At 40.1% G+C, this 21,908-nt stretch overlaps 1 protein-coding gene across 3 annotated transcripts in view; it reads right to left on the bottom strand.

Moving 5' to 3' along the window:
* Window positions 1-21,625, bottom strand: part of Tusc3 (tumor suppressor candidate 3) — a 269,847-nt gene extending 248,222 nt beyond the window's left edge. The window contains exon 1 of one of the 3 annotated variants that reach the window (XM_004657096.2): window positions 21,373-21,625. In XM_004657096.2, coding sequence (XP_004657153.1) covers window positions 21,373-21,510 — 138 coding nt within the window. In that variant the 5' untranslated portion in view covers window positions 21,511-21,625. The remainder of the gene's footprint in view (window positions 1-21,372) is intronic. The other 2 variants (XM_045141663.1, XM_004657097.2) reach the window with 2 other exon arrangements.
* Window positions 21,626-21,908: the final 283 nt, after the last annotated feature.

Genomic DNA, 21,908 nt, shown 5'->3' with positions numbered 1-21,908 from the left:
TTTAAAAAATAACAATACCACCTATTCAAAAGTAAGCAATCAGGCTGGGGAGATGGCTCAGTTGGTACCTGAATTTGATCCTCAGAAGACACTTTAAAATTTAAAAAGAAAAAAAAAAAAAGCAGCAGATGTCTATAATCCTAGCACTAGGAAAGTGGAGACAGGAAGATCCCAGAGGCTTACTGTTCAGCCACTCTGGCCCAATTGGCAGGCCCAGGCCAATTTTGTCTAAGAGATTCTGTCTCAATAAAGAAGGACATTGTGCCTGAGGAATAACATTCAAGGTTATCCTCCACATGCATGCACAGAAACTGAGCTGAGGAGATGACTCAGCAGTTAAAGGCACTTGCTCCACAATCCTGCTAAACCAAATTACATCCCCAGTACCCACAAAAAACTGGAAACAAGGAGAACACTCATCTGGAATCCCACCACACCTACAGCAATGGGCAACAAAGCCAGGAGAAACCCAATGCTAGTAGGCCAGCTACACTGGCCTTCCCAGAAGTGAAACAGGGTAGATCCTATATCAAGGTAGGAGAAAACCAGTATTTCAAGGCTGTCCTCTGTTCTTCACACAAGCATCAAAACAAGGGCATACCCACACATACACAAGCATATATATAAACACACATACTTATATACACATACACAAGTAAACCCTTGAGATAGAAATGAAATGATGCTAATAGCTATGTTCCACATACTACTTGCCACTAAAATTTACTTACGAGCCCCAGTAACATTTAAATTTGGTGGCAGAAATATATTAGCAAGGATGGGGAGATGGTTCAGGGATTAAAGGCACTTGATTGCAAAGCTTCCTGGCTTGGGTTCCATTCCCCAGTGCCCACATAAAGCTAGGATGCACAAAGTGATGCATTCATATAAGATTCATTTGCAGTGACAAGAGGCCTTGTTGTGCCCATATTCATTCATTCATTCATATTCTCTCTCTCTCTCTCTCTCTCTCTCTCTCTCTCTCTGTCTCTCTCTGTCTCCTTACAAATAAAAAATAATAATACTAAAAGAAACATACCAGCAATCACTGCTATATCCTACCTAAGAACAGTCACACTAATAAGCCAACAGCTTTTAAATTCCATGCTTTGGTCTTGACACTGTAAAGAATGTGTCGTAGGTACACTCTACTAAAGACACAAACAAAAGACTATGAAATGCAGTTCCCAAAAAGACACAGAGGATGTTATAATAAGTTAGAGGCTCAATTATTTATAATAAATAATGTGCACAAATGTCACATGCCTGATTTCCTTGTACAGTATTGCCACACATGCAAATACAAAGAAAATGAACTACTCTTTAAAAGGCACAGAAGGGTGTGGCAGTCAGGTTCACATTGCTGGTAGAAATCGCCCAACCAAGAGCAGCTTGTGGGAAAAAGGATTATTTTTCCTTATAGGCTCAAGGGAAAATGATGACATGAGTAGAAGGTGGCCGTCACCCCCTGGCCCACATAAGGTGGACAACAGGAACAGGAGAGTGTGTCAAACACTGGCAAGGGAAAACTGGCTATAACACCCACAAGCCCACCCTCCTCAACAATATATTCCCTCCAGGAGGCAGTAATTCCCAAATTTCCATCAATGGAAAACCTAGCATTCAGAACATCTAAGTTTATGGGAGACACCTGAATCAAACCACCATATTCTTCCCTTAGCCCCCATAAACTGATATCCATACATGATGTAACATACAAAGCATTCAGTCCAACTTTAAAAGTCCCCATAGTTTTTATGAATCCCAATGATATTCAAACATCCCCATAATCCAAGATCTTTTAACTGAGCCATAATACCAAAAGATTCCCCCCACACACAAAAAAAAAAATCCATAATGGCACAGAATAAACATTCACACTGCAAAAGATGGCACTGGGCATAGCAAAGAAATATCCAGCCAATATAAGATTTAAAACACCCAGGGTAGAGCTGGAGAGATGGCTTAGCAGTTAAGCGCTTGCCTGTGAAGCCTAAGGACCCCAGTTTGAGGCTCAATTCCCCAGGGCCCACGTTAGCCAGATGCACAAAGGGGCACACATGTCTGGAATTTGTCTGCAGTGGCTGGAGGCCCTGGCGTGCCCATTCTCTCTCTCTATCTGCCTCTTTCTATCTGTCTGTCACTCTCAAATAAGTAAATAAAAAAATAAACAAAAAAATTTAAACATCCAGGGCAAACATCAAGCTCTGTAACTTCAAGTCCAACAACTCAAGCCAGTGACAAATCTCCAAGTCCAATAACTCTAACCAGCAACAAGTCTCTGGATTTCCAATTCTGCTCCTCTAGCTAGGCTACTCACAGTCCTGGAAAACTTCATCTGGGGCCGCCAGCTTTCCGTAGCAGCCATCTCATGGTCCAAGCATCTCCACTGCACCCTACGGTCCATCTTCATGTTCCCATCAGGTCTCAGTGCAGGCATCCAGCCAACCTGCTTCACATTGCCCATGGCCATTTCCAAAACACAAGACTGTGTTGCAAACTTAATGACCCTCTTTCCTGCATTTCTAATACTCCACAATACCAGGTAGGGTGCCAATTTGTTAATCCAGGGCAGAATAAAGCACACTTTGAAAGAACAGGAAATTCCTTGAGCACTCAGACCCCTTCAAAAAAGTCTACATTCTTCCTGTTGCCCCATTACAGATCAGCTGGCCCAATCTCAATGGTTGTAATCTCTCAATTTGCAGGTGAACAGGCAGCAGTTTAGGACCAAAGATTTTAAGTTTTCTGTGCCATACCCCCCTGCTCATACCAGTCCATTTCTAGGCAATGCAACCCTCCACAACTTCTCAGGACCCAGTTATAACAGAAGGTTTTCACACAAACTTCCTCTAGCCCAGTCCAAGGAAAGCTCTCTGTCACACTCATAAGCCAAACCTCACAGTCCATAGTTCTTACTGCATTGAGGTCTGAATTTGACCAGAACAGTCCATTAAGCTGTACTTATAACACTGTAAGACATCTCTTAGGCCAAGGTTTCAAATCCTTCCACATTCCTCTTGAAAATCAGCTCCAAAAAGTCAAAGCTACACAGTCAGGTGTCTAGCAGCAATCCCACTCCTCGGTACCACTTTACTATTGCAGTCTGGTTTGCATTGCTGATAGAAATCACCCAACCAAGTGCAGCTTGTGGGAAAAAGAGGTTTATTTTGGCTTACAGGCTAAGGGAAAGCTCCACAATGGCAGGGGAAAATGATGGCATGAGCAGAGGGTGGATATCACCCCTGGCCCACATAAGATGGCCAACAGGAAGAGGAGAATGTGCCAAACACTGATAAGGGATAACTGGATATAACACTGATAAGCCCACTCCCAACAATACATTCCCTCCAGGAGGCGCTAATTCCCAAATCTCCATCAGCTGGGAACCTAGCATTCAGAACACCTAAGTTTATTGGGGACACCTGAATCAAACCACCACAAAGGGTAATAAGGTTTGCTTAACTACCTAATTTTCAATAAACCATCTCTAATAATAATAAATTGGAAATGGTTTAACTAGGATCAGGGGAGGGAATGGAGGAATGGGTGAGGTAGGGATAATCAAAATTAAAGATGTTATAAATAAGCCATAGAAAATCTACTTCTTCACTAGCCAAATTATGTATGTATCTGCATATATGCACATATGTATATGGACAGAGGGAGAAAAAGAGAGAGAGAATTGTGTGTGAGTGCTGATAATGCTGTTCCCAAAAACCATAGATTGTACACACACACAAAAAAAAAAAAAATCAGTACCAATGTTGGGATACCTTCCATCAACTATTTAGTCAGGGCCTCACCAGATGCCCAAAACATTATAGACTATTGTCAAGGCTGTTAGTTGAGTACCAGACCTAGATGGTAAGACCCTATTGCTGAAAACTTCACATGCTTGGGCTGCAGGTAACAGAGAAAACAAGCTGGAGGTGAGCTGGAAGCCTCCTCCCTGTTGACTAGCTGTCAGAAGGTTAGGAGTTATACAGCCTATTGGGAGAGAATTGTCCTCAAAGGTCTTAGCCAGCACTGGACCCTGCAAGCTGAAAGGGTGGCCAGGCCAGGCCAAATACACCAACTGGTACAAAGGTGGCATAACTGTTATGAGAGAAAACAGCTACTCTTAAACTGGATCTGAGGCCTACTCCATGGAGGAAATTTATGCATTGTACTGAAAACCTAATCAAAAACCAATAGCTGGGGAGTTCATAAGCCCTAGGAGGAAACTACTACTATTTACCATTGTCTGGCTAAATGGATATATTATGCCCACCAAACTTCCCTCTGAACACTTACATTTATAACCATAATGCTACTCTCATTTTTGGTTAGAGAAGCTTATTTTTTCAAATGAAAGTGACTACTGGGCTCATTCAAAACTCAACAATGTGCTGAGAAGTGACAGTGGAGTGTTCAGCACTAAGTGAGACACCTCTATCATGCCTTCCAAAACTCAGGGAACACTGCTGAAGAGGAGATAAGAATAACATAAGAACAAAAGAAAGGGGAGGAATGCTTGTCTAAACTGTCTTCCAGACACAAAGGGGCTATGGTGTTCATTACTTCACAGTGGCTAATTCTAACTATAAAATACCTATATGATAGGAGGAAAAAGAAAAAATGGTAACATCAAAATAAGAGAGACTACCTGGAAAGAAAGGATTAAGTGGTGGGAGTGGATTCAAGAGGGGGAAAAGGGAAAAGAATGCTAGATTTGGACTGTGGTCATGGTATATAGTCTATAATTATGGTAGTTGTCAATAAAACATTTTTTAAAATGGACAATAAAGATTTTTAGCTAGTAAAATAACTCAAATGTAATATGGCTGCCCCAACTTAGGCATCTAATATTCTCTATGACAATAAGCAAATCTGGAGCACATTTGTTACAAGGTGTTGTTCCATTCTTGTTGCTGGGACAAAACACCTGACCCAAAGCAGCTGATTGGAAAGAAGGGTTTATTTCACTTTGCAGTCTCAAGGGGAAGCTTGAAGCATGGCACAAGCAGAGTTTGGGCATCACTTCTGGCCATAGCAGGTGAAAGGTAGCAGCAACAGTGTGCTGAGTTGAGCTCTGGAAGGGCTAGCTGGCTGTAACACACCACAGCCCACCCCAATAAAACAACTCCTCCAATAAGGCTCCACTTACCAAGCTGATGCAAAGCACCATACAATGCTTACAAAGATTTAAAGTATCAGCCATAAAAATGAAAAAAGTTTGAACCTTATCTTTGAAACTTTTTTTTTCTATCAACCGTAAGGTATATCTGATAGAAAAATATAGTTTATCTATAATGGAAGGGAGAAAGAAAATATTTCTCTAAGTTCTTAATATAAGAAAAAGGAGAAGGAAAGAAGGGAGAAATGAGTGGAAGGAGGGAAAGAAATTTTGGAAGCAAAAAGTGCCACAAGCATCTGGTTATCTGGTGTGCATTTGCAGTGGGAGGCCCTGGCTTACTCATACACACACAAACATGGAAAGAAATAAAATATTTTTTAAAAACAAAATTCATTTTAAAAGTATGTTCTGTCAGACAACAATAGGCAAAATCAAAATCTGTTCATTTTCATTCTTAATCTGAACTGTTTATTTCCTCCATGAAAAAGAGAATGTCATTACTCTTCCATCCTTCTACAGGAGTTTAATGGGTATCGCGAGACTGTAAGATAAGTGAGCTATTTAAAATGATTCTTATCATTTCCAACTACTTATTTGGGGAACTATCTTGTCAGCACTGTGAAATGCAGTACTTATAAGCTTTAAAATCACCCTCAGGATGGTTTAGTCTGAGAAACTGCTAGTTCTTAATCTTCCCCTGGAGCAGGACCATTGGAATACCACAGGCTTTCAGAGACCACTTAACCAGCCACACAACTGCATAAGGTCAAGTCCTTGTAACAAATCCAGACAAATGATAACTGATCAATAAGTAATGACAGATAGGTAGAGACAGACGGACATATTCATCTTTTTGTGGTCTTGTTTCTCTAAACACATATATTATTGTCACTTGAATTTTAGTCATTGCTAAATGTATTCAAGAATGTTTTTAGCATACCTGTAAATCATACTTGTTTACACTGATTTTATAAGCCACAATTTAAAACTATGAAAAATATCTAAAATTTCAGCCTATTTACTTTTGTAAGCAAAATTTTAAAATAGCCCCCAATGAACCACACTGTTAAATAACTCCATGCTAAAATTATTGGAAATTTTTGTGATGTCAATGGACTAGCATCCCCAAAATTATGCTAACATGTATGGAAAACATCTGCAGGTAAAAAAAATCCTACTTAGGACACTCTGAGAAGCTTAAAAGAGAAAACTCTCCTAGGCACGTCTGACATAATCTGGTGATAAAATGAAAAGACAGTAATTGCCACAGGCCATCATATGAAGTGGACTAGAATCTGAGATGGCCCTCAAAGAACAGAAAACAACATACACAGCAAGTTTAAACAACAACAACCAAGAGCTTTCGGTGGGCACAGGGAGATTCAATCCATTTCTGCTCCTGACTCACCGCAGCTCACTCTTGCTAAGGAATTAAGTCTGTCAGGAAGCCACACCTCATCCAAGGTCTTTAAAGACACTGGGAAGACTTACCTGTAGAACCCTAGGTGACCACTCACAGAATCTGGAGCACAGTCACCAGTTATAATGTAAAGTCTCTGGAAAAGGTATATGATGACTTGCTCAGAGATTCCAAGGACAAGGACTTCAAAGTGAAAGGATCAGTTCTCATGCCCATCACTGAGAAAATTCTATAAGGAAATCACCTTGTAGTGAAGGTTCAAGACTTGGGATCACTTCCAGATGAGAATCTACAAGTGACTCATTGATTTACACAGTCCTTCTGAGATTGTTAAGAAAATTATTTCCATCAGCACTGGGCCAGGAGTGGAGGGTGCAGTCACCATTGCAGATGCCTAAGTCAATTATTTTAATAAACTGACTTATTCAGTTAAAAAAAAAAAAAACAGAACTCAGCCCTATAAATACAAGAAACTAAATTCTACCAAAAGTTCAAGTGATCTAGCAAGAAAATTTAAGATATCCAGATTGAAATTTAGCCTGACCACACCTTAGCCTCCCTCCCTCCCTCCTCCACTCCCCTCCCCTCCCCTCCCCGCTCCCCCCTCTTCCTCTCTCTCCCTCCCTCCCTCCTTCCCTCCCTCCCTCCCTCTCTCTCTCTCTCTTGCCACACGTGTGTACATAACAAAAGGGCAACCTGTTGGACTTGCTTAAAGAAATGAGAGATTATTATTCATCAAAACAAAAATATATGCTCAAAAACCACCTTTTTTTTTGTATCCTTTTTCCTAATGGTCATAGCATATTGTTAATCTTAAGAGGAAGACAGAAGAGTAATGGAAAGATAAACTGAAAAGTAGTTTTATTATCTATACCATACTGTGCAAAAATATATTATTTTTAAGGAGGGCATTTAATACATAATCCCCAAATGATAACCTCATAGAACAAAGCTCTGTTCAGTGGATCACTGCAGAACCTAATCTCTGTCAGTAAGTCTGTGGAGATACCTCCAGATATTAAAAGAAAAATGCTTCATCTATATTACTAATGTGAGTCCTTGTAATCACTCCTGGCTAAAACCCAAGTTTAAATTGTCATTTTAATAATGTGACAATACTTCCTTATATTCTAAATCAGTAAGTTACCTAAAATTTTATTAAAACACAGTATTTGAAACAATGAAAATAGGTTATATTATGATGTGATCACAACTCCAAATCTCAGCAATAAAAACTAAATAAAAGCTACTGTGAATTGGCAAGGAGACTATAAGTGCTATTAACTCAGCAAGCCAAGCAGATAAACCACCCATGATCTTAAACATCCCCTTTCCCTGCAACAGAGAAAAAGAGGGACATGGCAAGCCAGGTAGAGCACTTCACAATGTGCAAAGTATTATCTGCTCACATTTCAGTGCTCTAAGTATGTAACCATTCCACGCTCAAAGGAACAGCAAAGCACTCTTTTTCCTGCTACACTCTGAGCTGCGTCCCTCAAAATTCCTATGCTGGGCCTTCAGAAATGGAATTAGTGCCCTCAATTTTAAGAGAGATGCAAGTGAACACGTGTTCATCCCTTCTGTGACAGGACCTGGGAATATTTCCTAAAAAGCATTGACTCTTTACTCAGGCATGCACATGGCCAATGGGTCACCAAAAGCAGAGCAAGAACATGGCATTTCTACCTTCCTCTACTTCGGTCTCCTTTATTATGGCAAAACTTTACTCTCAATCACGTTATAGTCAATTATGGCATTTTCATCCAAAACTGGAAATCCATCCCCATTTCAAAGGCTGAAGACATGAAGTTAAAAGTAATTACAGTGTTTTCAACATATGCAGGGCATCATAATCAACATATCATCAATTACCAGCTTTTACAATGTCCTGTTCCTAAATGCCTGAAGTGGTGCCTAGAAGACTCCAGTTGTTACAGGGAACATTTTCCCTGAGTAGAAAAAAACATGAGTCTATTCACCTCAGACTGGGCTCAGATGACAGACCAAAGAATGATTGTACCAAAGAGTTTTGTAGGAAACTAGAGTGAGGATTTGCTTGTAGGAGGCAGCTGCATCACTGAACGGCATCTCTGGAGCACGCTGAAAAACTTGCAGGCAACTGCACAGAGCCTATGGGAGAGTCTCCTAAGCGTCTATCCCTTCTCTTACCAGGGGGCAGGAATGTTTCAATTCAGAGACAATTTACTGTAGAGTTTGTCAGAGTTTGCCTTTCAACAGTCATTTACTACTCCTATTAACAGTGAGTTGTATGATGATTTTAAGTTTCAATTCTCACAGATACCTTGACCACTGGATTCCTGTGAGTCCACCAGTCATTGCCCTAATCCTGCCAAGAAAAGGCAGATGTTGAAAGAACATCATCCCACGTGTACCTGCATTCTTTAGACAGGAGCAATGACCTCAAGATGAAAGTTGAGTCATGTCCTCAGGGGGTGAGGACCTTTTTAGAGCATTGGGAACTAGTCCTAACATAGGAATCAAACAGAAGACAGTCTGACAAAGACTGCCTGGCATGCTACCCGTATAGCTTCCCTGACTAATCCTGGAGCTCATACCAGTAGCTCTGAAGTCAAAGCTCAGGAAACTTGATGTCTTTTATCTTCATCATATATAAACTCCTTTCTTGCTTTGCACCAGTGCTTTTTCTCTCTGGTTCCTGAGGTGAATGGTTGGATCCACTTTGTTGGGACTTGCCAGTCAGGTACCTTCTCACCTAGCCTCAGGTAACACTTACATCGCCCATATAAATACCAAAGTAGATACACATGAAAAAGTGGACCATATCAGATGCCAAATCTAATGACATCTTAGCTTAGACTTCCCAGGCCATAGAACTGTGATAAGTTCCTGCCATTATGAACCAAAATGATTTATATTGCTAAAGTGGCCCCAACAAAGTAAAATATAACCATATATATGGAACAAGACCAAATGTGTGATAATGAGAACAGCTCAGAACCACATTTATTTCTTTATAAAGTCAAATCTACCAGCTTTTCTCTAATTTCCACTTGTTCCTCCTCTTTTTCAGCCACCTGACTCATCAGTTTTCTCTTCTTTTACTTGTCTTCTAGTTCTCTGCTACACTATCTCCTATCCACAGCAAAACTGCTTGGTAAGATGTGTTACCTATTTCCTCTTCCTTACAACCCACTCACTCATTAACTGACTATATTGTGGCTTCGCATACAGTAAATTAAATCCCAAAGGCATTGCTTTTATTTAACCTCCCAGTAGTCACTTGTTACTGCTAATCTTCCACTAAAACATTCACCTCCTGTGACACCCAAACTCTGCCAGATTTCTTGCCTTGCAGTAGTACAGTCTTGGCATTATGACTGTATCACCTGTGAAGTATTATTATTTTAAAACTAAAACAAGATGCTAAATAGCTAACATTTTAATTGGTGCTTTTATACACTGGCATTTGAAACTGGAAAAATAAGTGTCAATTTAATTGCTATTTGAAGGCATACAAAATTAAATATTTCAGCCATGAATAGTTATGAATAATCCCTAAAGTTATATAATTCAATTAAATTGTTATTTATGAAAAGGAAATTGTAATTCAAAGTCAACTTCTAAAATATAAAAATAATTTTGATATATAAAGAAATTACCATATATCATTCATTTTAACTATAGTTAATATAATCTTAAAATATAGAAAATATATACAAAAATGAAAATATCCAAATAGTTAATTCTTTTGAGAATAAAAAGTTCAACTCCAGCTTGGTCTAAAGAGAGAGATATCTTGCCTTGGAAGGAATGAAGGGAAAGGAGAAAAAGGAGGGAGGAAGAGAGCAAAACAAGGGAGAAAGGTGAGCCTGCACAGTCCATAGTTTTATCTATATTTAAACCTTTTAACTCTGGCCAGAATGGTCCATCAAACTGTTTCTAGCACTGCAAGGCATCTCTCAGGCCTAGGTTTCAAATTAGCTTCCATATTCCTTCTACATATCAGTTCCACAAGGCCATCAGCCCCATAGTCAGGTTTCTAGCACCAATAAACCTACATCAGTAGTACAAATTTTCTCTTGTAGCTACTTTCTTGTTGCTGAGACAAAGCCCAGCCAAAATCAGCTGATTAGAGGAAAGTTTTTATTTTGACTTAGAGCTTTTCAGGGACGCTCCATCACTGCAGAGGAAAGCATGACACGAGCAGAGGCTAGACTCACCCCTGCCACAGCAGATGGAAGACAGCTGCAAGAGAGCCTAGTTCTTCAAAGGGGCCATCACACTCCTATGCCTCAGAAACACCTGCCTCCAGCAAGGCTCTATCTCTCAAATTGCCACCAGTTGGAGACTAAGTATTCAGAACACATGAGTTTATGGGGCAGTCTGTTGGGCATTATTTTCTATAAACAGAAACAATCTGTGATAGTTAACATTGACTATCACCTTGACAGGACCTAGAGTCACCTGTGAGGAATTATTTTGATTAAGTTGAGGTCAAAGACCCACCTTAACTATGGGAAAGGACCTGGACTGTAGAAAAAGGGGATTACTGGCTAAGCAGCAGCATTTATCCACCAGCTTTCATCACTCTCTGCTTCCTCATTGTGGACTTAATGTGATCAACTGCCTCAAGTTCCCCCATACCATGCCTTTCTCGCCCTGATGGACTATAACTGTAAACTGATACAACAGCAAACATGATGGATCTAACAGTAGGGAACAAGGAACTGGGCTAGAGGCAATTCATGTTACAAGCTATATAAAAAACTAGCTACATTCGGCCTGTTGTTGGGCCTTGAGAGGCCCGGCGTGAGGCCTAGTGGAACTTCCTGAGCCTAGCTAAAGTTTGGCGACCAGTCTCTGGCCAGCTAAGACTCAGCAAAACACCTAATGGCTTCTTGCCTGCTACTTCTGCGCAGGAGTTGGAATTATCATTTCAATAGTCACAGTTTACTATTGGCCCTTACCTCTTCCCCCATCCTAAAATCCCCGCCTTTGTCCCCAACATTATATAGTCAACTGCTTGTAACAATAAAGCGAGTTCCTGTGAATTCCTGCTTCCACAAGACTCCCGACTCAGTGTGGTTTTTCTCCGGTGATTAGGAGAGGTTCTGAGTCATCCGACACTCATTCCCCCTTCTCCTCAACCCCTTGGGAAGAACCAGCGGACTGGTCCTTCCTCAGCACTACCTACCCGCCGGGGAGGAGCCCGGTACCTGTGTCCTGAGGACTTGAATGATGCTGAACTCAAATGCAATGGACTAATTTTCCTGGAAGAAGTCTCAAGACAGGCTAACATTCAGGTTGGCACTGAGAAAGCAGCTGTAATCATTACAGTTGAACATAATTGTAAAAAACTCTCCTATGCTGCACTGGTTAAAAAAAAAAACAAAAAAAAAAAACAGCAAAACCCCACCCATCAGAGGGCTAAAATTGAAAATATAAGTGTGAAGACTGTGAAGAAACGGGCTGAAGAAATTATAGGCCTTGGTAGTTGGAAGTACTGAGACAACTTAGGCTGCTGTCAAGAGACAGGGAAATCCCAACACTACAACACTAGCCATCATCAAAGGCTGAGTAACATAAACTTCTTAGCCTACATAAGAAATGTAATATATGGCAGGCTAAAGGCCTCAGTGGCCCAGACCTATAAAAAGTGTTATAACACTAGGGTCACCACTTGTACTCTTGGCTGTCTACTGTGGCTGTTCATGGCTGCCAAACACCAAAGGATGCAAAACTGCCAGCACTGAAGGAACTGCTCCTCCTCCACCCAGTATCTCTGTCTTGAACGTGAAGGCACCCACATCCAGGTGATTAGGAACAGAGTCACTCTCTGAATACTGTGATACAGAAATCCCATGTCTTATGCCATCATTCTTTTAACAAGGATAAGCTAGACAGACAGGGGTGGCTATTGTAGATAAGACCTGTCATTTTCAATCGTTCTTCCAAGGGTTATCTAAAACACACACACACACACACACACACACACACACACACACACACACACACACCCTAAGCTGGATCAAACATCCCAACATCAGTGTCACCTGTATATTACTATGTCCTTCTGAAAATTACATACTTACAAAAATTTTCCTCCATGTCAGTTTTTGACTTAAGAGTAACATCCACTGTTTATCTACATCCTTGCCCTCTAAGTACTTACTAAGATATTAAACTCTCTCACAGATGATTCATTAAAATGAACTGCGTATTATACATCCCCATGTAAATGTTCTTTAAAACATGAATAATACACAGAAGTATGTTAAAGACAATGGAAAAGAAAAAGGCAAACATTTGACTCCTGTTAGAAAATACTTATGAGCCAGTCATGTTTTCACAGTGCATATTCAGGTTTACCTACATATATATCACAGTTACTTACTAGTCATATATTTTGCAGACAAATTATTCTAACAGCTGCTTCTGATGCTGGGAAAAGTAAGTCTATTAGAAAATCACTGGCGCCTTTAACCTCTATTTTTACATAATCAGAAAAAAAGTAATTCAAAATTAAAATAGTTCTCAGGGCTGGGGATATAGCTCAGTAAATAAGGTGCTTGCCTAGCAACCATAAAGACCCAGATTCAAGCCCCAAGACACATATAAAAATGCAGGGCACATTGGTTCACACTTGTAATCCCAGATCTGGCAAGGCAAATACAGTCTAATAACTGGGGCTTGCTGGCCAGACAGTTCAGATTAATCAGTGATTTCCAGACCAATAAGAGAACTTGTCTCCAAAATAAAGGTAGATGGCATTCCTGAGGAATGTCCCTTGAGGTTGTTCTCTGGCCCAAGACACACCTATATACACAGGTGTAAACATACACAAATGAACACAGACAACACATGCATAAATACAGGGTAAAATAATTTTAAATAACAATTAGTTAACAATGTAAGAAAAAAATAAAACTGTCAAATACAGCTGGGCGTGGTGGCACACACCTTTAATCCCAGCACTGAGGAGGTAGAGTTAGGAGGACTGCTATGATTTCAAGACCAGCCTGAGACTGCATAGTGAATTCCAGGTCAGCCTGGGCTACAGTGAGACCCTTCCTCAAAAAACTAACTAAATAAATATATAAATAGAACTGTCAGAGCAAAATGAACTAGATATATACATGAATGTTGCTAAGAAGCCAAAGTTTTCTACTAAGTCACATGACCTACCATGAAAGAAATCCAAAATTTATTTATGGGACATGAGGAGATGGCTCACGCAGGTACTAGAGAATCAATCCAAGCCAACAGGCCTTATTAGCAAGCAGCTCCAATCATAAAGCCAGCTCCCCAGCCATAACAGAAAACAAAACAAAACAAAAAATTAATGTATTTATTTATTTGCAAGCAGAGAGAGAAGACAGACAGACAGACCAAAAAGACTGGATGTACCAGGGCCTCCAGCCAATGCAAACAAAGTCCAGACACATGGGTCACCCTGTGCATCTCCAAGTGGGTACAGGGGAATCAAACCTGAGTCTTTTGGCTTTACAGGTAAGTACCTTAACCACTGAATTGTCTCCCCATCCACGTAACAAAAAATTTTAAGGAATGAAAATATCCTGTGTCATGAAGATATATGCATAAGCACACATATACATAAGACTTACATATGCAAAAACACACACAAATCCATGACTAATTTTTCTGTAGTTTATTTTACTTTTTTTTTGAGAGAGAGAGAAGGAGACAGACAGAAAGGGCATGCCAGGGTCTCTAGCCACTACAGCTGAACTCCGGACACAGGCGCCACCTTGTGCATATGGTGTTATATGCATACTGGAGAAACACACCTGTGTCCTCAGGCTTTGCAGGCAAGCATCTTAACCACTGAGCCATCTCTCCAGCCCCTGAAGTAGTTCTTATTCTACAGAATTCCAGCGATTTATAATTAAGACAATTTAATGCAGAAGCCACACAATTTAGTTTTATAAACTTTAACATAAACTAAAAATTATAAACATTGACATATTTCAGAATCTCATCATGGTAATGCTTTCCTATAAATAGAGGTATCACTTACTGATCTTGTGTTAGGTTCAAGACACTTCTTATGCAATGTCATTTAACCTTAACAGCTATCCTGAAATGTACGTATTGGGTCTGGATTTAAAAATAAACAAACTGAGGGGGGGGAGGGTATTACCATGGGATATTTTTATAATCATGGAAAATGTTAATAAAAATTGTGAAAATAAATAAATAAATAAATAAACTGAAATATAATGTTAAGTATCTTGCCAGGTGTCATACAACTAGGGATTGAGTTGCAATTGGACTCAAAAATCCATGGTGGTAACAATTATTACCCTAAATCCTTCCTCAAAAGCAACTAATAACCATTCTGGATTCCAGGCTCAAGTTTATTTAGACTTTAACTTAGCCTTCCCAGAAGGAAGGAACATTGAGCAAAGTCAACCACTCTGATACATACATCAGTAATATTTATTGTAAACTAAGTTCCAACTGTTCTGCTTTCTGATTTCATGTTGTTGAATCTTATACTGAAAATTAAGTTCTTAAGACAGAAAGAGAATGAAGGCACACATGTTCAAAACTATTCTGGGCTACTGTTGGTCTCTATTTCCAAATGAGTGTTCTCCTTCCAGAATGCAAAATAAACGGTTGAAAAACTGAATAAAAGGCATGGAATTGACATATATATAAGACAGACATGAATGTTCACTGAATACCAAAACTTCAAGAGTTTAATTTCCTCTCCTTTTCCTTAAATAAACTGTGTGTATGCTGTAAGACCACTGTATAATAGTATTATGTCCTCTTGCTTATAAGTAACAAAAGTAAACCTGGAAGACACTGTTTTTCAATCTTCACCCATCTTCTCATAAACATTTTCATTGTACTTTATTATTCAATCACGTGTGTGGATGTGTGTTCACATGCAAGTACACTACACACTTCACTTGAGGCAAGGTCTGTGTGGTAGTTTGAATAGATGGCCCCCAATATATTCAGTGTTTTATTAGTTTGTAGTTTGCATCTGTAGCCACCTAGATGGAGGCCATGTCATTGGGAGGATCTTAACATGTGGTAGTGGGGTTGGATTTCAATCTAAAGATATGCACAGTGTGCCTAGCTGAAGTTCCTAATGTGTGCTGTGCTGTGTGGCTTTTGGCTTTTGGCTTGTGCTTTCTCCCCCTGCCTTACCCCTCCCCCTCTCCCCCTCTCTGAGCTTGGTCCTGTGAAAGCAGGCCAGCTTCTTCTACCATTATGGAACTTCCCCTGGATCTGTAAGCTTCCATAAATCCCTTCTTCCATAACTGTGCCTGGTCTAGAAGTTCATCTCAGCAAACCTGAAGCTGTCTGCTACAGTCTGTCTCTTTCTTCTTGTTGACTACTGCACTGAGCTTCCAGAAAACAGGATCACCCGTTTCCATCTCCCATCTCACCCATCATCACTACTGGCTATTAAGTAGGGTCTGAGAATCAAACTCAGGTACTCAGGCTTGCGTGGCAAGTGCTTTATTCACAGAGCCATATTCCCAGCCAAGATTTTTCATTATAAAAATCTTTCATAAAACATCTTTTAATGGAAGCAAATGCCACTGTAATTTAGATTTAGTCATTTCAGTGATACTAAACACTTTTACATATTAAAATAGTTACATAACTGGAGATGTTAAGATGCTATGAACCTGTATACCTTCTAATATTCTCTCCTCCAATTACAAAGTTAGAAGAATCAGTATCATTCGTAAGAGATAAAAACATCTGAATTTCCATGAATTCCCTTACCAATTTTTACTGATCTCCGCTCTGGTAACTCACACACATCCTCCAAAAAGAAATCTACTCCTCAAACTCCTTCATTTCCTGTGAAGTAAAATCTAAAACTCTATGAATATGACACAAAAAGGAAATGTGCCAAACTGTGTCTTTTTTTGTTTTGTCTTGTTTTGTTTTGAGGGCATCACTTTAGCCCAGACTGCTCTTAAAATCACAAGGAAGCCCAGACTGGCCTCAAACTCATTGGGACTCACCAAGCTTCTTGAGTGCTGGGATTAAAGGTTTGTGCCACCATACTTAATTTACAAGTGTATCTTTCATTTACGTTTGAAATTGATCTCAGTGGTAGAGCTTCTCCAAATCCCTTATCAAAACACCAAGATTTTTGTGTGGCCTACTTGCATGCTAAAAATCTAATAAGAAGGAGTTTGGTAGGATTCCTTCTTTTTCTATTTCCTGGAAAAGATTAAGAAGCAATGGTGTTAGCTCTTCCTTAAAAGTCTGGTAAAATTCAGCAGTGAATCCATCCGGGCCTGGGCTTTTTTTAGTTGGGAGATTATTGATAACTGCTCGGATCTCCATGTTTGTTATAGGTCTATTTAAGTGATTAATCTCATTTTGATTTAATTTAGGTAGGTCATATAGATCAAGGAAATCATCCATTTCTTTCAGATTTTCATACTTTGTGGAGTATATGCTTTTATAGTATGTCCCTATAATTTTTTGAATTTCTCTGGAATCTGTTGTGATGTTACCTTGTTCATCTCTGATTTTATTAATTTGTGTCTCTTCTCTCTTTCTTTTGGTCAGATTTGCTAAGGGTTTATCAATCTTGTTTATCCTTTCAAAGAACCAACTCTTTGTTTCATTAATTCTTTGGATTGTTCTTTTTGTTTCTATTTCATTAATTTCTGCCCTAATCTTTATTATTTCTTCCCGTCTACTACTTTTTGGTTTGCCTTGTTCTTCTTTTTCCAAGGCTTTAAGGCGAAGCATTAGGTCGTTTACTTGCGACCTTTCTAATTTCTTAATATAGGCACTTAAGGCTATAAATTTACCTCTTAGAACTGCCTTCATTGTGTCCCAGAGATTTTGGTATGTTGTGTTCTCATTATAATTTGACTCTATAAATTTTTTAATTTCCTTTTTGATTTCTTCATTGACCCACTCATCATTGATTTTGTGTATGCTCTATAGCCTTTCTTGCTATTGATTTGTAGTTTAATTCCATTGTGGTCAGATAGAATGCAAGGAATTATTTCAATTTTCCTGAATTTGTTAAGATTTGCTTTGTGTCCTAATATATGGTCTATTTTAGAGAATGTTCCATGTACTGCTGAAAAGAATGTATATTCTGCAGCCTTTGGATGAAATGTCCTGTATATATCTGTTAGGTCCATTCCTTCTATGACCTCATTTAGTCTAGATGCCTCTCTGTTTATGAGGCCAGCATCACCCTGATACCAAAACCAGGCAAAGATAGAACAAAAAAAGAAAATTACAGACCAATCTCCCTCATGAACATAGATGCAAAAATTCTCAACAAAATATTGGCAAACAGAATACAAGAGTATATCAAAAAGATCATTCACCCTGACCAAGTAGGCTTTATCCCAGAGATGCAGGGATGGTTCAACATACACAAATCTATACATGTAATACATTACATAAATGGGTTGAAGGACAAAAATCACATGATCATCTCATTAGATGCAGAGAAAGCATTTGACAAAATCCAACATCCCTTCATGATAAAAGTCCTACAGAGACTGGGAATAGAAGGAACATATCTCATTATAATAAAGGCTATTTATGACAAGCCTACAGCCAACATATTACTAAATGGGGAAAAACTGGAAGCTTTTCCACTAAAATCAGGAACAAGACAAGGGTGTCCACTATCTCCACTTCTATTTAATATAGTTTTGGAAGTCTTAGCCATAGCAATAAGGCAAGAGACACACATAAAAGGGATACAAATTGGAAAGGAAGAAATCAAGTTATCATTATTTGCAGATGACATGATTCTATACATAAAGGACCCTAAAGACTCTACTAGCAAGCTGTTAGAGCTAATCACAACCTACAGCAATGTAGCAGGATACAAAATAAATACACAGAAATCAGTAGCCTTCGTATATGCTAACAACAAACACACAGAGGATGAAATCAGAGAATCACTCCCATTCACAATTGCATCAAAAAAAATAAAATACCTTGGAATAAACCTAACCAAGGAAGTAAAGAATCTATACAATGAGAACTTTAAAACACTCAAGCGAGAAATTGCAGAAGACACTAGAAAGTGGAGAAACATCCCTTGTTCCTGGCTTGGAAGAATCAATATCGTGAAAATGGCAATCTTACCTAAAGCCATCTACACATTTAATGCAATCCCTATCAAAATTCCAAAGGCTTTCTTCATGGAAATAGAAAAAACAATCCAAAAATTCATTTGGAATCACAAAAAACCTCGAATATCTAAAATAATACTGAGCAACAAAAAAGAGGCTGGTGGTATCACCATACCTGATTTTAACCTATACTACAGAGCCATAGTAACAAAAACAGCATGGTACTGGCACAAAAACAGACATGTAGATCAGTGGAACAGAATAGAGGACCCAGATGTAAGCCCAAGTAGCTATAGCCACCTGATATTCGATAAAAATGCCAAAAATACTCATTGGAGAAGAGACAGCCTCTTCAGCAAATGGTGTTTTGAAAACTGGATAAATATCTGCAGAAGGATGAAAATAGATTCTTCTCTCTCGCCATGCACAAGAATTAAGTCCTAATGGATTAAAGACCTTAACATCAGACCGGAAACTTTGAAACTGCTAGAGGAAAAAGTAGGGGAAACCCTTCAACATATTGGTCTTGGCAAAGACTTTCTGAATACAACCCCAATTGCTCAGGCAATAAAACCACAGATTAACCACTGGGTCCTAATGAAATTACAAAGATTTTGCACCGCAAAGGACACAGTGAAAAAAGCAAAGAGGCAACCTACAGAATGGGAAAAAATCTTCGCCAGCTATATATCTGATAGAGGATTAATATCTAGGATATACAAAGAACTCAAAAAGTTAACCAATAAGGAATCAAACAAGCCAATCAAAAAATGGGCTATGGAGCTAAATAGAGAGTTCTCAAAGGAAGAAATACGAATGGCATATAAGCACCTAAAAATATGTTCTACGTCACTAGTCATCAGGGAAATGCAGATTAAAACTACATTGAGATTCCATCTCACTCCTGTCAGATTGGCCACCATCATGAAAACAAATGATCATAAATGTTGGCGGGGATGTGGAAAAAAAGGAACCCTTCTGCACTGCTGGTGGGAATGCAATCTGGTCCAGCCATTGTGGAAAACAGTGTGGAGGTTCCTAAAGCAGCTAGAGATTGATCTACCATATGACCCAGCTATAGCACTCCTAGGCATATATCCAAAGGACTCATCTCATTTCCTTAGAAGTACATGCTCAACCATGTTTATTGCTGCTCAATTTATAATAGCTGGGAAATGGAACCAGCCTAGATGTCCCTCAACAGATGAGTGGATAATGAAGATGTGGTACATTTATACCATGGAGTTCTACTCAGCGGTAAAGAAAAATGAAGTTATGAAATTTGCAGAAAAATGGATGGACCTGGAAAGTATTATACTAAGTCAGGTAACCCAGGCCCAGAAAGCCAAGTGCCACATGTTCTCTCTCATATGGGGATCCTAGCTACAGATGACTGGGCTTCTGTGTGAGAATGAAAATACTTAGTAGCAGAGGCCAGTAAGTTGAAAAGGAGACATAAAGGGTGGAGAAAGGAAGGGAGGAGGATACTTAATAGGTTGATATTGTATATATGTAATTACAATGATTGTAATGGGGAGGTAATATGATTGAGAATGGAATTTCAAATGGGAAAGTGTGGGGGTGGGGAGAGAGGGAATTACCATGGGATATATTTTATAATCATGGAAAATGTTAATAAAAATTAAAAAAAAATCTAGTAAAAAAACAACATATTAATAAAATACGTGTGTGTGTATGTGTGTGTGTGTGTGTGTGTCTGTGTGTGTATATATATAAACATAGTGACTGGAGAGTTGGCTTAGTGGTTAAAGGCACTTACTTGCAAACCCTGAAGGCCTAGGTTCAATTCCCCAGTACCCATGTGAACCCAGATGCAGTACTTTCGCAGTGTCAAGAGATCCTCAAAAGCCCATTTTCTTTCTCTATCAAAATAAACAAATTAAAAAAAAAAAAACCTGAAACTAAGGGTGTATGGTTTCAATAAAAAGTGATGCGATTTTTTCACTCACTCTCTATGTACAAGTCTACTAGTAATACCTTGAACATGATTCAGATCATAAGCCACATGTAGCTATATAATTGCAACAGAAAAAGCCACTTTGAATTGAGTAATCCTACCAAAACAGATCAAAATTATATTCCTTAGTCACATTTTCAATGTATTTTTTTTTCTGAAGACACTTTCCACAACACTGCAAGCACACCGAATTCACAAAATAATTCTACACCCCTTTTAGAGAGTCACTTCAGATATCACCCTCCTAAGGGAGGCTAGGATTGACATCAGATGACCTGGACTTCCCAAATAAATTTGCATAGTATGAAAAAAATGACATTATTCTCTACACAGAAATAAGTGTTCACTTTTATAAGGTCTAAAACACTCTCCATATGATGTTCTCTTAATATAGACACCTAAAGGAAGAGAATTCAAACGAGAGAAAACTAGTTCCTGTAAGTACTTCTCAGGGGAATTTTCACACCCAGTGACACCGTGCCTGAGGCTTAGTCCACAGCGGAGGCTCAAAGCGCCCAGGTGTGACAGGCGTGGGTGCCCAGCTGCAATTCAGGGGACACTTCCTAGCTTTCAAGCTAGCCAGGGCCATTAACACATCCAAAGCCCAAGGCTCCAGAGGCCACGCCCACCCGCCTGCCTCCCACGCGCCGGGCAGCCGTCGCCCACGCCCGCTGCCTAGCAACGCGGCGGGGCTTCCTAGCAACGCGGGCCCGTCCGCCTCCGCCCACCAGCGAAAAGGCCCCGGGATTCATGCTACCTCCTTTTTCTTCTGTCCTCCCCCGAGCTGGATGCAGAGCAGCAGCAGGAGGAGGAGGAAGGGAAAGCTCCCCGTGGGCAGGTAGCGCAGCCGCCGCCCTGCCTGTCTCCGGCGTGAAGGAGCGGCCCGGGCACCCATGGCCGCAGGGCAGTGTCTCCTCCACGCGCGGTAGCCGTGCGCGCCCAGCTCCTACCGCGCCCGCACCAGCCCGGCCAGCCGCACGAGCCTCCGCCTGGGCTCTCGGGTGGCGGTGGCCGCTTCTCCTCCTGGGAGACGGAGGGAGGCTAAGGACGCGGAGGAGGAGACTGACAGCGCTTCCGGTTCACCGGAGAGGGACCCGGAGCTTCGCGGGATGGGGCCGGAAGTGGGCGCGGCCAGGGCGCCGGCTCCGTGCGCGCGCCGTGCTGCCTCGGGGGACCGCGCAGGTGCTCCTCACCCTGATGGGTCTAGGCAGTAGGTCACGGGAACACGCGAGGGACCCTGGCAGTCCAAGCACTGCCTGGAGCTAAAGGCCTACGTGGCCTTTCTTGACTCAT

The sequence above is a fragment of the Jaculus jaculus genome, chromosome 1 (assembly GCF_020740685.1).
Source record: "Jaculus jaculus isolate mJacJac1 chromosome 1, mJacJac1.mat.Y.cur, whole genome shotgun sequence".
Taxonomy (NCBI): domain Eukaryota; kingdom Metazoa; phylum Chordata; class Mammalia; order Rodentia; family Dipodidae; genus Jaculus; species Jaculus jaculus.
This window is presented reverse-complemented; position numbering and strand designations above follow the sequence as displayed.